Source organism: Coenobita brevimanus, chromosome 97 (genome assembly GCF_032717465.1).
Source record: "Coenobita brevimanus isolate Jiangsu-jjx chromosome 97, ASM3271746v2, whole genome shotgun sequence".
Lineage (NCBI taxonomy): Eukaryota > Metazoa > Arthropoda > Malacostraca > Decapoda > Coenobitidae > Coenobita > Coenobita brevimanus.
The window spans coordinates 14,165,132-14,181,231 of record NC_137050.1 but is presented as its reverse complement, the minus strand read 5'-3'; the positions used below and the strand labels follow the sequence as shown (position 1 = coordinate 14,181,231).

At 38.8% G+C, this 16,100-nt stretch overlaps 1 protein-coding gene across 1 annotated transcript in view; it reads left to right on the top strand.

Moving 5' to 3' along the window:
* The window catches only part of Ndg (Nidogen), a 527,328-nt gene that overhangs the window by 268,910 nt on the left and 242,318 nt on the right, over positions 1 to 16,100 (top strand). The window contains exons 14-15 of the mRNA XM_080283492.1: positions 674 to 819; positions 10,244 to 10,247. Of these exons, the coding sequence (XP_080139618.1) occupies positions 674 to 819; positions 10,244 to 10,247 (150 nt within the window). The remainder of the gene's footprint in view (positions 1 to 673; positions 820 to 10,243; positions 10,248 to 16,100) is intronic.

Below are 16,100 nucleotides of genomic sequence, written 5' to 3'. Positions count from 1 at the left end.
TTTATGTACTCATACTGTACAAGTTAGCTCAATTGCTTCAGTTTGGCCTTTTTTTTTTTTTTTTTTTTTTTTTTTTTTTCCAACCCAGAAGATTTTTTGATCGGATAGGAATAGGTACACTGTACTCTTATTAAACCTGTTCTGCTACAAACCTTTTCTTAGTTTCATAAAATTATCTATAAAAAAAAAAAAAAATAGAATTTATGGGGTTAAGTATTGCAAACAGCTTAGAACCTTCCTCTTATGGAACAAGAAGTGGGGAGTTTGTACATGGAGCTTTCTTTCTCTTATTTTTATCCATATAGTGTTTAAAGTGCCTTGCTCTAATCTCTTCACCTTATTTGAACTTTAGTCATTGAGTTGGGATGTTGGTGGTATATGTACAGTATTACTGTACTTAGATTTTTTTTTTTTTTTTTTTTTTGTTAATACTAAACAGCCATTTAAAAGTAGCATTATCATTTCAAGATGAGAACATTTTAGGCAGAATTAGCTTCTCATGATCAAAATTTAATGCTTTTTACTATTTTCATAAGAATTACACATTGTATATCATTGTAGCTTTAGTTACTATTCACTAAAACTGGGAAACTTGTATTCAGGTTAGCAATAGGACATCTTGTTAACATATTTTTCCTTTGAACTAGCACATCATTAAACCTTATTTCCCTAGAGACTCCAGGAGTAGTGGAGCAGCGAGGCTGTGTAGACAACGATATCTGCAGTCCATATGCTGAATGTGTGTATGATGATAATGTCAGGAGCTTCCGTTGTGTGTGCAACTTTGGGTACAGCGGTGATGGTGAAACATGTAGTCCCGTTGTCCAAGAAGGTTAGTGGACTGGTGCTTTTGCCAACAACCATTTGCTTGTATTGTACAGTGATCCCTTGAGTATCACACAATTGGTACTGCACCTAGTGCATGATAACAAAATTGCGCAATATCAATAGCACAGAACCTATGGGATTTATCCCAGTTGGCACTGGGCTCCCCACTTTTAAATCCAAATTTTCCACTTTACAACGGTTTAGACCTACCAAATACTTACATACTGTTATGATATCAGAAATGTATAGTCATGGTTAGGTTAATAGAAAATGATGAAAGGGTATAATAAGGAAGAAAGACGAACCATATAGAGACCAGAGATGGGCTTGAGGTAAGGGGCTCCTGTGGCAATGGGATGGATAGTTAGTGGTCTCTGCTACCTGGGATTAATTCCTCAAGTAGTACCTCATCATTGAATCTCTCAAGGCCATCAGAAACTACAGATTTTGCACTATCATTGTTGGCAGAAACCAGCTCAGGTGCATAATAATGAAGTTTTTAAGCAAAAAATGCATGATAACAGCTAGAGTGCAAATTATCATTTACTACAGTAGTTATAACGAAAACCACTAACCAAGGGATTACTGTACAGTATATATACTGTATACAGTAAACTCCCGATTATCTGTCTCGGCATTGAAAGGCCTCACCCCCCCCTCTTCTTCCTCTTGTACAAGTGTCTGTCTTGATTCCCCTCTTGTCAATCTCTCTCTTATCCCAGACTTCAGGGAATCCTCAACCAACTATGGTTAGCCGGTGTTATTAAAATTCCTCTTACTAATTAAAAGGGGTAATTGTGCAGTACATGATCATTGTGAGAAGGTAATTATAAAGGAAACTCAAATTAGGGACTTACTTATTAACACTAAAATGGTACAGTATAAAAATGAGAAAAATGTAATGAGTACTAAGTACAACATCCACTTACCCTTAATATAGCACCATGAGTCATCCACTTATCACAGGACCATGAGTCATTCACATATCCCTCCTTGCTTGGACCCGGTTCTCTAGGCTGTCCATGGCCTAGAAACCGTCCTTGATGACTCTAGGGGACCGAGTCACCATAAATCTTCTCCAGCACTCAAACTCTCTAATGCTCAAACACCTGAACCTGTTCATAAACGTGTTCCTGTCTGTGTTCTCTTATAAAACTGGGGGCCTCATCTGCGTCACAAAAGACCCTTCTAATATTCCAAGAAACTGTCTCGGCCCAAGCAGTCAGTCTGTACCACTTCCCAGACAAAGACAGCCACTCAAGGCCACCCCAGACCCAAACATCCAAAGCCATGGTTCTTTCACACTCCATATTAGGTTTATGTATTAGAAAAATTACAGATTCCTTAGTAGGTAACTCTTGGCAATTTGTTAGATCGCATTTTATCACAAACGGTGGGAAAATCTTAGTTTCTAAGATTAAAAAAGGTAAACAAATCCCGTCTCCTTTTTAAGTGGGGCAACTAAAATATTCTCTCCTTTCCATACTGTAGTAGATTACTATGAGTACTTTGGATTTATTTCCTAATGACATCAATTTGGGACGAGCATTTAGGGAAAACAGTTACACTGTGTTTTCTCAGAGGGATTTCAGTCATAATATCAGCGAAAAAAAACCCTTTGGGTCACTACAGCACTACCCGGCATGTGACATTATTCACTGTAGCCAATTGCTGAATTAGAATAGTACCCATCAGTAAGCATAAAATCTTGACACTGTCCAGCATGAAGGACCCTTTCTTCTAGCTAAAAGTACATTATTATCCTGCATGAGACAGTTGTAATCAAACATCCATCCATAATCACAAAAAAGAAAATAAATGCAGTACAGTACATGGAGTCCTTAACTTAAGAAAAAAATTGGTTCCTGAAAGTCTTGTGAAAGTAATTTTTTTTTTTTTTTCCCCTTAAACTTCTGACAGTCTTAGTAGCCCTTATTTTCATGATTTTATGGTTAATATAAACAAGCATAAATACAAGGACTGTGATATATTTATGTTTTCTCTACAGTACTGCATAAGAAAAGTTCCTTTTCCTTTAAAATTGTTCCTACAGTTGAGGGATTCAGTTTCAACACACGTGCCACATCACTCGGCCTCTCTCTCTCTATCTATCTATCTATTGCCAGATGCCTCAATCCTGTTCGGGGTGGCAACAAACAAATCGCCTCCACGTCGCCCTGTCCCCCGCCATCTCATTGCCTCGCTCCCAACTCACACCCCCTTCTCTCATATACCTCTCCATCTCATCCTCGGCCTCCCCCTCCCTCTTCCCCCCTTCACCTCACTCACATACACTCTCTTCATCAGACTTTCACCCTCCATCCTCTTCACATGGCCAAACCACCTCAGTGCATTCCTCCTAATGCTTCCTATCACATCCACTTCTACACCACAACGCTCCTTTATATCCTCATTTGTCAGCCTGTCTCTCCATATGACTCCACAGGCTCCTCTTGAATAATTCATTTCCACTGCTCTCACTCTTGACTTGTGTCCTTCCAGCAACGTGCAAGCTTCACTTCCATACGTTAGAGTTGGTATCACAATACTGTCATGTAGTAACTTTTTCACTTCCATGCTCACTTCCCTGCTTCTTATCACTGCTTTCAAGGAACCAGCAACCTTTCTTCCCTGTTGTACCCTTTCAGGCACTTCATCCTCCAAACCTCCATCCTTACTCATCACACTACCGAAGAACTTAAACGTGCTCACATTTTCCAATTCCTCACCATCCAACCTCGCTGTACAATCACTGACTTCACCTCTCTCAAAGACCATCACTTTACTGTTCCCTACATTCACCTTTAGATTCCTTTTCTTACACACTCTCCCAAACTCATTCACCAAGCCTTGCAGCTCTCCTTCGTCTTCACTTACAACACAGTATCGTCTGCAAACGACAGTACAGGGAGTTTCCAAACACTACCCTCTCTTACCAGGGCCACTCCAACATCCACTACCCTACCTTGTACCTCTTTTTATTACCCCATCCATGTACAGATTGAACAACCATGGAGACATGACACATCCCTGTTTCAACCCGACTTTCAAAGAGAAAAATTCACTCTGTTCACCATCCACATGCACTGCAGCCTTAGAACCATCATACATACTCTTCACTGCATTCAACAACTTCCCATCTACTCCATATATTCCTAATACTTTCCACAATCTTTGTCTATCCACCTTGTCATATGCTTCCTCCAAATCCATGAAAGCCGCATAGAACTTCTTTCCCTTCTCTAGAAACTTTTCCACTAAAGATCTAAGAATGAATATCTGATCTACACAACCTCTTCCCTTCTTAAAACCTCCTTGTTCTTCTCCAACTAATTCCTCTGTTCTTTCTCTAACTCTGTCAATAAATATCCTATCATTCACTTTTCCTATTATACTAAGAAGACAAATGCCTCTATGATTACCACACACTTCTTTTTCCCCTTTTCCTTTTTACAAGGGAATAATTATACCTGACTTCCAATCCTCCGGGACTCTACCTTCCTCCCAGGCCAAGCTGCATTTTCCACATCCATTCTACTGCTATCTCTCCCCCATACTTCAGCATTTCACCACACACTCCATCAATTCCTGGGGCTTTCCCCAATTTAACTTTCTTCATGGCTTCCACAACTTCTATCTTACTGATTTCTTCCTGTCTTTTCACCTCCCTTCTTCTCCCAGCCATTCCCCAGCCACTTATACTCACATTACTTCCATCCTCTGTGTTCAACAATTCCTTAAAGTGTTCTCTCCATCTGCTCACTTTTCCTCCCTTCTCCACTAGTAATATACCATTTTTATCTTTCACTCCCCTGTTAACTTCACTTCCACGCTGTCTTACTCTTTTCACCTCTTTCCAGAACATTTTCTTACAGTCCCTCCACTTTACACTCAAGTTCCTTCCAAATTCCTCATCCGCTCTGTTCTTACTCTCTCTTACTAATCTTTTCACCTCTCTCATTCTTTCTACATATAACTCTCTCTTCCTCCTCTCAACGTCTTCCACGCCCCTATTTCTCTTCCATTCATTGTATCCTTTCTTCTTTTGTGCCACAGCCTGTTTCACCTCTTCAGTCCACCACGCTGTTCCTTGCACACCCCTCCGTCTTCTCTTCATCCCACACACCACATCACATGCTGCACATATTTCTTCTGTAAATATCCTGCACACACTTTCCACGTTCCCCATCTGCTCCAATTCATATTTGCCCAATCGTTCCTCCACTTCTTTCTTATACTCTGCCTTTTTCTCATCTTCTTGTAACCTTTCCACTCTCCTTACAAATACTCCTTCTTCCCTTCTTCTATTTCTCCATGCTAATTGGACCTTGATTCTGGCCACCACCAAGTAGTGGTCAGAAAGTCCACTCCCCCAACCTCTATAAGCTCATGCATCCATTACACACTTTCGCATCCTTTTATCCACACAGACATAATCAATCATTGTCTTCCTTTCATTCAGTTCACCACCCACCCTTCTCATCACTCGCCATGTATACCTGTGGATCATATTGTGCCTGAAGAGGGTATTTGCTATCACCAACCCCCTCTCACCTCAAATGTCCACTAACGAACTGCCATTCTCATCTATCTCGGCAGGCACACCCCACTCACCAACTGTTCCATCCACCTTCACATTCCCTACTTTACTATTCATATCACCGATCAAAAACACTCTCTCATTCCTTCCAAACTTTTCCATGCACACTTCCACATTTGTCCAGAACTCTTCTCTCACTCTGCTTGCACGATCTTGCGTTGGCGCATACATACACACAATCGCCCACTTTTGTATTCCAACTTTCAATCTTACCCACACAATCCTTGACCCAACTGATCCATACTCTTTTATGCTCTTCTTCCATCCTTTACTCACAACTATACATACTCCTTCTTTTGGCCTCTCATTCTCACCTACTCCTGCACATACACCGCATCCATACTCCCATTCTCTCACACTCTCACTCTCCATTTCTTTTCAGTTATACCGCATTCTCTCCATTCTTGTACTTTTATCCCTTTTGGTTTCCATTGTAATTGCATGCTGTTTTTTCCTGCTACCATCACCACTCTCTCCACTGTACTTTTCTGTTTCTGAGACATTTGGGGGGAAACAAGTCTAAATGACAAAAATTGCAGCTGATGTTACTTGTGTTGATAACAACAATGCTCTGGGCTTCCAAGCAGGAGGAAGGTGGGAGTGCACGGTCGGCATCTGTTGGGGATAACAGACTTGGCACATGGTTTGAATCGGTATTTTTTTTTTTTTTTTTTTTTTTTTTTTTAAACCCCTGAAAATTATTTCTTTCTTATCTGTGGATTTTTCATAAGTCAGTACTTCATAAGCAGAGGTCTGACTGTACACAAAAAGAATGTGGTTACATTGTACTGTAATTATGAACATGGTGGAGTGTTAAGGGAGAGAGGGAAGGAGAGTTGACGGTTGGTAGGCCTAGCTGCTCACAGAGTGTTGGTGGGGAGATGCAGTGGTAGGGAGTAGTAGAGTTTTGATTGGCTAAGGCAGGGGAGGGAGATTTCTAACGCAGAGTTTTCATTGGCTTGCAACAGGAAGGTGGATGTTCTCTCACTCTACGTTGTATTCCTCCACTATTATGGTGCTGATATACAGACAAGCCAACATTGCACTTGATGTCTCCTTCAAAACAGTACTATTATTAAGTGGCAGCATTGCAAGGGGCCTCCCTCCAAAACCTGGCTGACCCTCTAGTGCGGCTGTAGCTTTCGGACATGTTGTATTGCCGGCCCTCCTCTCTCTTCTCATCTTTGGTAATTACAACCTAGTGTTCTGAAGCCTACATATCTGTAGTTTACAAGTGACTGTTAGGTTCTGCTAAAGCACTGATGAACGTGTATTGGAGAGAAAATTCGATTAAATTGTGTTACTAAACAAAAAGGGTTGGTGAAAATGTGTTTGTTTTTCAAAGGAAAGTAATCATGTTACAAAGGAACAGTTAACACAAAATACAAAATAATTTAGACAACTGTTTCTTCCCAAGTGAAGTTTGTCCTTCATACTATGAGACGAAAGTTTTGTTTTGCTCTGTGTGGCAGAGTCATCTGCTTGAATTTCAATCGATGAAAGTACAGAATGGTGTACGGAATACAGTACAGTACGGTGAAGCATGCTTCATTTTATTGATGTTTGTTTTTTTGATGTTTGATTGTTTTGAGTGTTGTTGTACAGTATTCTCCAATAATGTCTTTACATCACCACCACCATCATTATCACCATCACCATCATCATGAAGTATGTTTCTCTACAGAAAATTACAGTGTACTTCACAGTACACATAGTATTTCAGTATAAGGAACGTCTTTTAGCTGTTTGTCGATGATTGATGTTGTTTACAATGCACATGTTTATACATTAGGTGTTTTTTGATGTTTTAAAGCATTTTGTGGGGGTTAGACAGTGAATAAGTGTTATAGGGTTGAGGAATTAGGGGCCCCTGGAGGTACTTTTGCAAAACCTGGCATTTTGACAGTATTTGGCAGGCTTGTGGCTCTGTTATGCCAGACAAGCGGGAGTTTACCGGATATATATATATATATATATATATATATATATATATATATATATATTATATTATATATATATATATATATATATATATATATATATATATATATATTACATATATATATATATATATATATATTATATTATATATATATATATATATATATATATATATATATATATATATATATAGATATATATAGATATATAGATATATATATATATATTATATTATATATATATATATATATATATATATATATATATATATATATATATTCATATATTCGGTGATGGCCTCTTTGTACTTTTACCCATTTCCAATATTTTACTTTTTTTTTCCCCCCCGTTAAATTTCGTTTCCCACATCCAGCTCCAGTCATGAATCCTATCCAGGTCCTTCTGCAGCATTTTAAAGTCTTCCATGACTTTTACTCTCCTCAAGATCTTTGCATCATCAGCAAACAGACTTGCATAACTATTCATTCCATCTACTGTATTGTTTACGTAAATCAGGAATATTACTGGCACTCAGTTGTGTGGGACTCCACTTGTTCCTTCCCTCCATCCAGACATCCTGTCCTTTATTACTGTCCTCATTTATCTGTCTCTCAAAAAGTCTCTCATCCACTCCAGGAGGTTTCCCATCAGTCTTCCTATACTGTATGCTTCAGTTTCGACATTAGTTGCTTGTTGGGTACCTTTTCAAAGGCTTTCTCCATATCTAAATACACACAATCGACCCAACCGTCTCTCTCGCGTAGCACGTCATTCGTTCTTGAGTAAAAGCTCAACAAGTTGGAAACACATGACCTTCCACTTCTGAATCCAAACTGACTTTCAGCCAAAATGTTCATCTCTTTCAGCCAAAATGTTCAACTCCTCCAGATATTGTATCCATCTGTCTTTCAGGATTCTCTCGCACAGTTTTGCAACCATGCTGGTCAGGGACGCTGGTCCAACATTCAGGGGTTCGTCGTTGTTTCCTCCTTTATAAATTGGTACCACATTCGCCCTCTTCCATTCCTGAGGCACTTTCCCCTCCTCCAGAGAACATACAATTAAACCATGAATCTTATCCGCCAGTTGTTTTCTGCATTCCTCAGTACCCAAATAGAGATTGTGCCTGCTCCTGGGGCTCTCCATACATCTTAAGTTTCCAGTAATTTATACACGTCCTGCACTTCCACTTGTATCTCTTTTATCACTACATTTCTAGTCACTCCCTCCCCCTCCACAAAATCTCTTTCTTTAGTGAAAACCGATTAGAAACATTTGTTCATTATTTCAACTTGCATTGCCGTATCTTTATAGACCTCTCTTTCTACTTTCGTTTTGGTGAGTCCCTCTTTTGTTCCACTTTGCGGTTGACATATGTATAAAACAATTTGGTTTCTTCCTTACATTTGTCAGTTATACCTTTTTCAAAGTTCCTTTCTTCCTCTTTACCTATTCTTGTACAATATATTCATTTCTAGTTCTTCTATAATCTTCCTGTTATTACCTCTTTTTCTCCAGTTGTTCCATGTAATGTCCCTCTGTTTCTTTGCTATCATACACCTTTTGTTAAACCAATTCTTTTTCCTGTTGTCTTTTCCCCTTACTTTTGGCACATATTTTTTCACTCCTGAATTACGGAGTTCTGGAAATATGTCCCATTTCCTCTGTGTCTCTTTTGTTTGTCTTAATTTTCTGCAGTCCGCATTTTTGAAAAATTTTCTCAGTCTTTTAAAGTTTGCTCTCCCAAAGTTGTATCTTCCCTGCCTATAAAGTTTGTCTCTTGGCTTCACATTCCATTTTATCATCGGGAACTCAGTGACTACATGATCAGTTTTTCCTGTAGGATATAGATGTATCAAAGATTCAGTTACATCAGGTTCTTTGGTTAGCAGTAAATCTAGTCTTGCTGGTGCGTCATCACCTCTAAATCTTGTCTCTTCTTTGACCCACTGGGTCATTACATTATTCATTGCTGTGTATAACAGTATAGTGCCCCACGAATCTTCACTACCTCCCGAGTCCCATTCCTCCCAGTTCACCTCATTACAATTAAAATCACCCATCAGAATTATGTTGTTGCTTTTTCTCAGTCACTTTCTGTTGATAACTAACCATGTCTGACAATATCTCCTGGTATTCATCATTGAAAGTAAATGAGAATAAGAGTAAAGTGATGAAGTGTACGAGGTTGATAGATGGTAGGGGGATGAATATAGTTTTGAATGGTGAGTTGCTTGAGGAGGTAGATTGTTTTAAATATCTAGGGTCACATGTTGCCGTGGATGGAAGAATAGATGCAGAAGTGAAGTTTAGAATAAATGAAGTAGGAAAGGTGCTGGGAGGAATGAAAAAAGTGTTTAAATGTCGTTCGCTTAGAAGGGATGTAAAGAGAAGGCTGTATGAGGGTGTTGTGGTACCGACTGCATTATATGGGGCTGAAACATGGAATGTGGGTGTAGCAGAGAGGAAAAGTTTGAATGTAATGGAGATGAGATGTCTGAGGAGTATGTGTGGAGTGACGCGTATGGATCGAGTGCGAAATGATGAAGTGCGAAGGAGAACTGGAGTTGTTCGGGAGATGGCTGGTAGAGTTGAGTGGAGGGTGTTGCAATGGTTTGGGCATATGGAGAGAATGGATAATGAACGATTGGTGAAAAAGATAACTAGATCTGATGTGAGAGGTGTAAGGCTGAGAGGGAGACCACGAATAGGATGGATGGACAGTGTGAAGAGAGCACTGGATGCGAGAGGGATGTCTGTTGAGCAAGGAAGAGTGGCTGTGCGTGACAGAAATAAATGGAGAGAAATTGTGAATGAATAAGTGATGACGCAGCCCTGAGGGGATATTCTCCCGCATTTGGTCTGATCAGCTAGTCAGGTCAGGTGCGGGTAAGGGGATGGGTCTGTTATGATGTGGCAGGGGTAAACCAGTTCTGCTGTCGGGCCCTGCTGCGGATGTCACTGATTGCATTGCGCAGTTGACCCTTGTGCGGTGTGATGCGGTGAGGATCTGTCCGTTCTCCCCTTTGGGGCTAAGATGCGAATGAATGTGTTTGAGTGGATGAGTAAATGGAGAGTGAGTCGTCCTGTCTCGTCTACCTCCCTTTCCTTGGGGGAAGCAGCCTAGGTATATAGATAGAGATAGATAGATTCATCATCATTCCATGCCCTTGCCTTAGAGGGAACATATACGACTGCTATGTCTGTCTTGCCATTCTCTCCAGTTTCTAATTTCATATTTATCACTTGGCTCTACCTGCTCCCATTTTCACAGTATCCACATATACATTCTTCACTGCTTTCATCATTCCTCCTCCTGTTTTTTCTTTTCTGTCTCTTCTCCACAGTTTGTAGTAACCATCTCCCACATTGATATCAATATCCTCTCTTAACTCGTTCTCTACAAAGCACATAACATCTGGTTCATGTACCCTCAAGAAATCGTTGATTTCTAACTTTGCCGATATTAAACCATTGACATTAGTTTATGCCACTTTCAGACTTTTTTCATTGCTTTTTATTCCTTCTTCTCTCCCCCTTTCTGTCAGTACCACTTCCTCAATTTCAGATCCATAACTCTCCAATAGAACACTGTCTTCTCTTCCTGTTCCCTGTTCATTTTTTGCCTTTGCATCCTTTACTAACTCCTTTATTTTAGCTCTTTCTTCCTCATTTGGATCTCTCCTTATCTCTCCATTCTTGAACCCCTCTTTGTCTGATAATTTCCATGTTCTGTTGATGATTTCATTTACCATTACCTGAGACTTTAAGTGGCCTTGCCCCTCCTTCCTCGTACTCTTCTAACCTAAACACTTCTTCAGGCTCTTCTTGAGCTTTGTTGTTACCCTCCATAACTACTGATATTCTCTCTTTTACCATACTCATTTCTTCTCTTTTTTTTTCTGGTCTTACTGTCATACATTTTTCTTTTACTCCTGAAATTATCACAAATTTTTTCTCATCTGCTTCATCTCTGACTAAAGATTCTCTACTTCTTAGTACCCTAACCACTTCCTACTCCACCTTTTCCTTGGTTTGTTGTTCTATGATCTCTTTCAAATTTATATTTTCTTCCACCCCTTGTGTTGCTCCTTGATTTCCTTAATGTGTTCATCCTGCATCCTTGATTCTGATACATGCTCATCTAGGTTACTATTCATCCTGTCCCTTTCTTCTTCCAACCTCTTATTTTCCCTCTTGAGCTGTTTTATTTCATTTGAGACAGATTTGTTACTCACTTTTAATTTTGTAACTTCACTCTCTTGTTCAGCATTGCATGTGCATACTTTTTCCAACTTACTCTGCATTACTTGGATCTCTTTCTCTCGTTCTAAGGTCTGTTCCTGCTACTGCCTAATTATTCACCATACCTTCCTTAACTCGTGGACATTCCTTTTCGCCATTTTCCCCACTCCTGCAACTGTTGTTTGGTTCAGTGTAGTACTTCCTTTACCCATATCTTCATCGGAGAAGCCCTTTATTTCAAGCACCTAATGTCTATCTATCTATCTGTCTATTGCCAGACGCCATAATCCCATAAAGGGTGGCCACTTGACTTTATTATTTGTTTTACGGGGAGGGGCACTAACCCTTCACCAACCCACTTGTTGACATGTAGGGAGCGCGTATGGTTTGATTATATGGTTACCACCCAGCGTTGTAAATGGTTTCTTGGCTTACAGAAAACTATTTGGCTTGTCACTCAGTGTAAAGCCACCTGTAAAGAAGAGCAATAAGAAGTGACAGGAAAGATGGGAGAAATAGGAAGAGAGGAGGACAGACATAGAAAAAGAATGATAAAGGCTAAGGAAGAAGTAGGCAGCACTACAGTATATCAAGTGAGTGGATGATGGTCGCCACCACCTAGCACCAGATGTAAACAATGAATTATCTCTCTCCGTCATGATACAACCATACAGAAACTTTGTACATCCACTGTTTTTATTTATTTTTTTTATTTTTTTTTTATTTTTTTATTTTTATGACCGAAACCTGCATTTTTTCTTACTAATATCCGACGGGACCACCATTCACGCATTCATTCACATAATCACAATAGGCTGGTCGTTTCGATGCTGATTGGGTGATTATTTCCCCACAATCCACAAAGAGCTCCGACTCTGTCAGCGACCTGTGTGTGTTCTTACCTAATTGTTCTTACCTAATTGTATCTTTGCAGGAATGAGTCAAGCTCGTACTGTCCCGTGTCTTAAACCATATTTATCGTACATATCCTTAAATTCGTGAATTGTTTTAGCACACACTATTTCATTCGGTAGTGCATTCCATTGATCAATTGCTCTGTTTGGAAAACTGAATTTCCTTACGTCTTTATCACCTCTCTTCTTATGCCGTTTTTGCAGTGTCCTCTTGCTGATGCTTCTCCACATGTTAAGTAATCATTTATTTCTATTTTCTCCTTCCCTGATATGCACTTATATAGCATTATCATGTCACCTCTTTTCCTTCTCTCCTGTAGTGTTGGTAGATTCAGTTTATTTAGTCTTTCTTCATAGCTTAGGTCCCTTAAGCTTGGTATCCATCTTGTAGCGTCCCTTTGAATTTTTTCAATCTTGTCTATATGCTTTTTGAGATGAGGACTCCAGACTACTGATGCATATTCCAGGGTTGGTCTAATGAATGATGTTATTATCCTTCTTAGCATGTCTTCGTTTATGTATGTGAATGCTATTCTCATATTTTCAAGCAGTGTATACATGTTCTGTATCTTCTTGCTGATGTGGTCAGCCGGAGATAGTCTGTTATTGATAATCACACCTAGGTCTTTCTCTCTTTCTGATGTGTATAGGGTTTTATTTCCTAACTTATAATCCCAATCAGGTCTTTTTCCACTTTTACCAAATTTGATTACATGACACTTGTCCACATTGAATTCCATTTGCCATGTACTACTCCATTCATGAAGTTTATTTAATTCTTCTTGTAGCTCTTTACAAGAGTCTATGTTAGTAATTCTCCTTTGTATTTTTGCATCATCTGCAAACACATTCAGATAGCTCTCATTTCCAGTGTTACTGTTTATATCATTTATATACACGAAAAACATGATTGGTGCCAGCACTGAACCCTGTGGTACTCCACTAGTCACTTCTTTCCATGATGAGTAGTTTCCTCTTAGTACTGTTCTCATTTCTCTCTTTATGAGAAAGTCTTGCATCCAACAAAACAGTTTGCCTCGAATTCCTCCTTGATGGTACAGTTTCCATAAAAGTCTTTGGTGTGGTACTGTGTCAAAAGCTTTCTTGAAATCTAAATAGATACTGTCCACCCATCCTTCCCTTTCCTGTATTGTGTTTGTTACTCTGTCATAGTAGCTCAACAGATTAGTAACACATGATTTTCCTTTTCTGAAACCAAACTGTCTTTCTGTTATCATACTGTGTTCTTCTAGATGATTTACCCAAGCTTTTCTTATAAGCTTTTCTAATACCTTGCTTACAACACTGGTCAGTGATACTGGTCGGTAGTTGAGTGGATTTTGTCTATTTCCTTTCTTGAATAAGGGGACAATATTTGCTTTTTTCCAAATATCAGGTAGTTTACCTTGACTCAAGGATTTCTTGAAAATTAAAAATAATGGTTTACTTAACTCTTTTGCACATTCTCGTAGTACCCAACATGAAATTTCATCAGGACCACTTGCTTTCCCTCTGTCTAATCTACTTAACTCCTCCTGTATTACTTTTTCTGCTATTTGTATATCGGGTAGTATGTGTGGACATGCATGTTCCACATAGTCCCTCTCAAATTTTTTTTCTTCTGTAAAAACTAATTGGAAATTCTTATTTAGTGCTTCACAAATATCTTTCTCTTGTGTATAAGTGATTCCCTCGTCCGTAATTGATTGTATTTTATCTTTTACTTTGGTTTTACATCTGATATAGCTGTAAAACAGCTTTGGTTGATCACTACTTTTATTTATTATATCCTCCTCAAACTGTTTTTGGGCTTCCCTCCTTATTCTTGTATAATCGTTTCTTGCCTGTTTGTAATTATTATACACCCTTTCACTATTATGTCTTCTGTATCTATTCCACAACAAATCTCTTCTTTTTTTTTATTTTTTACATTCTTTATTGAACCATTTCTGTATTTTCTTATTTGCTTCTTTGTGCTGTGGGATGTACTTCTGGACTCCTATTTCATAAAATTCACAGAATTTTTTATATACAGCATTTAAATCTTGTCCTCTAAGCTCATTTTCCCAATCAACTTCTAAGAAATACTTCTTTAGGTCTTGATAATTTCCCATTTTATAGTTTAGGCTCTTTTTGTAACTGTCATTGCTGTTTACTATGTCATATGCTATCCTGAAGTTATAATTTAGTCCTGCATGATCGCTTTTGCCGAGTGGAGGGTGATATATTAAAATGTCAATATCATTTTCTTGCCTAATAAATATTAGATCTAGCACTGAAGGTACATCAAGTCCTCTTTTTCTGGTGGTTTCCCTCACATGTTGCGTTAGGAAGAACTCTTGTACGAGATCCAGGAGCTTTTGGTCCCAACAGCTTTCTTGGCTAATTATATCTAGAGTACTCCAATTTATATTTGTATTGAAATCCCCGGTTAGTATAATTCTTTCTGATTTCTCTTCCATTTTATGTAGTAATGATCTTAAACTCTGAATTGAATTCTCTGCCAGGTCCTCATATTCATCTCTTTCCCATGTGTTTGATCTGGGTGGCATGTACAAATTGGCTACAATTACTTTACCTTCAGATGTGTTGATCTCTACTGCAATCAGTTCTACTTATGATGATATATCTAGTTTTATTTCATTGACTTTTAGATTTTTCTTAGTTAATATTATAATTCCCCCTCCTTTTTTTAAATTTGTGTCTCTTCTCCATATATTGTATTCCTCTAAGTTTAGTATGTCATTGGTTATCCTTGGTGTTAGTTTTGTTTCAGTTAGGCATATTATTTGTGGTTCATTTTCTCTGACATAATCATTCATCTCTAGTAATTTAGATACTATTCCATCCACATTTGAGTACATCAACTTTATCATCTTGTTTATATACTTGTCATGACATGGTTCTACTACCTTCCTCCTTTTTATTCCATCCTGTTTGTGTACCACTTTTGTACCTGTAATCCTATTACTTTGTAAAAAAATTTCTTCTTCTCCTCTTCTGATCTTCCCTCATTTTTTGTTTTTGCTTCCTCCCTTTTCTCTTTCAGTAATTCCAGTTCCTCTTGTGTTAGGCTTCTTTTTATCCATACATTTTTGAACTCTTTTTCCATAAGATTCTTTGCATTTTTTAGTATCTCTTCCACAGTGTTTACACTCTGGAAAGTCACCTTTAGAGGTCTTGTCTTGTGTGTGTGTGTGAGAGAGAGAAAGAGAGAGAGAGTGAGTGAGTGAGTGGTGAGTGAGAGAGAGAATGAGTGAGTGAGTGGGTGAGTAAGTGAAGTGAGTGAACAAAAGAATGATTAAGTGAGTGAGACAATAAGTAAGTAAGAGAATGAATGAGTGAGTGAGTGGGATGAGGTGGTAGCAGTTCTTGTCACCTTCCTTTCCCTTTGCCCTCCCTCACCCCTACATGTCTCCCTTCCTGTACCCCTCCCCACCCCCGCATCCCACTCAGCTCACTGCGTGCGTGCTGTCAGTTGCCCCAAACCACACGTCCGACCGACTCGCCTTCCTGCATGTGATGTTTGTCTTATTTTTTAGCTGATGCAATCCATGCTCTGTCTATAACTT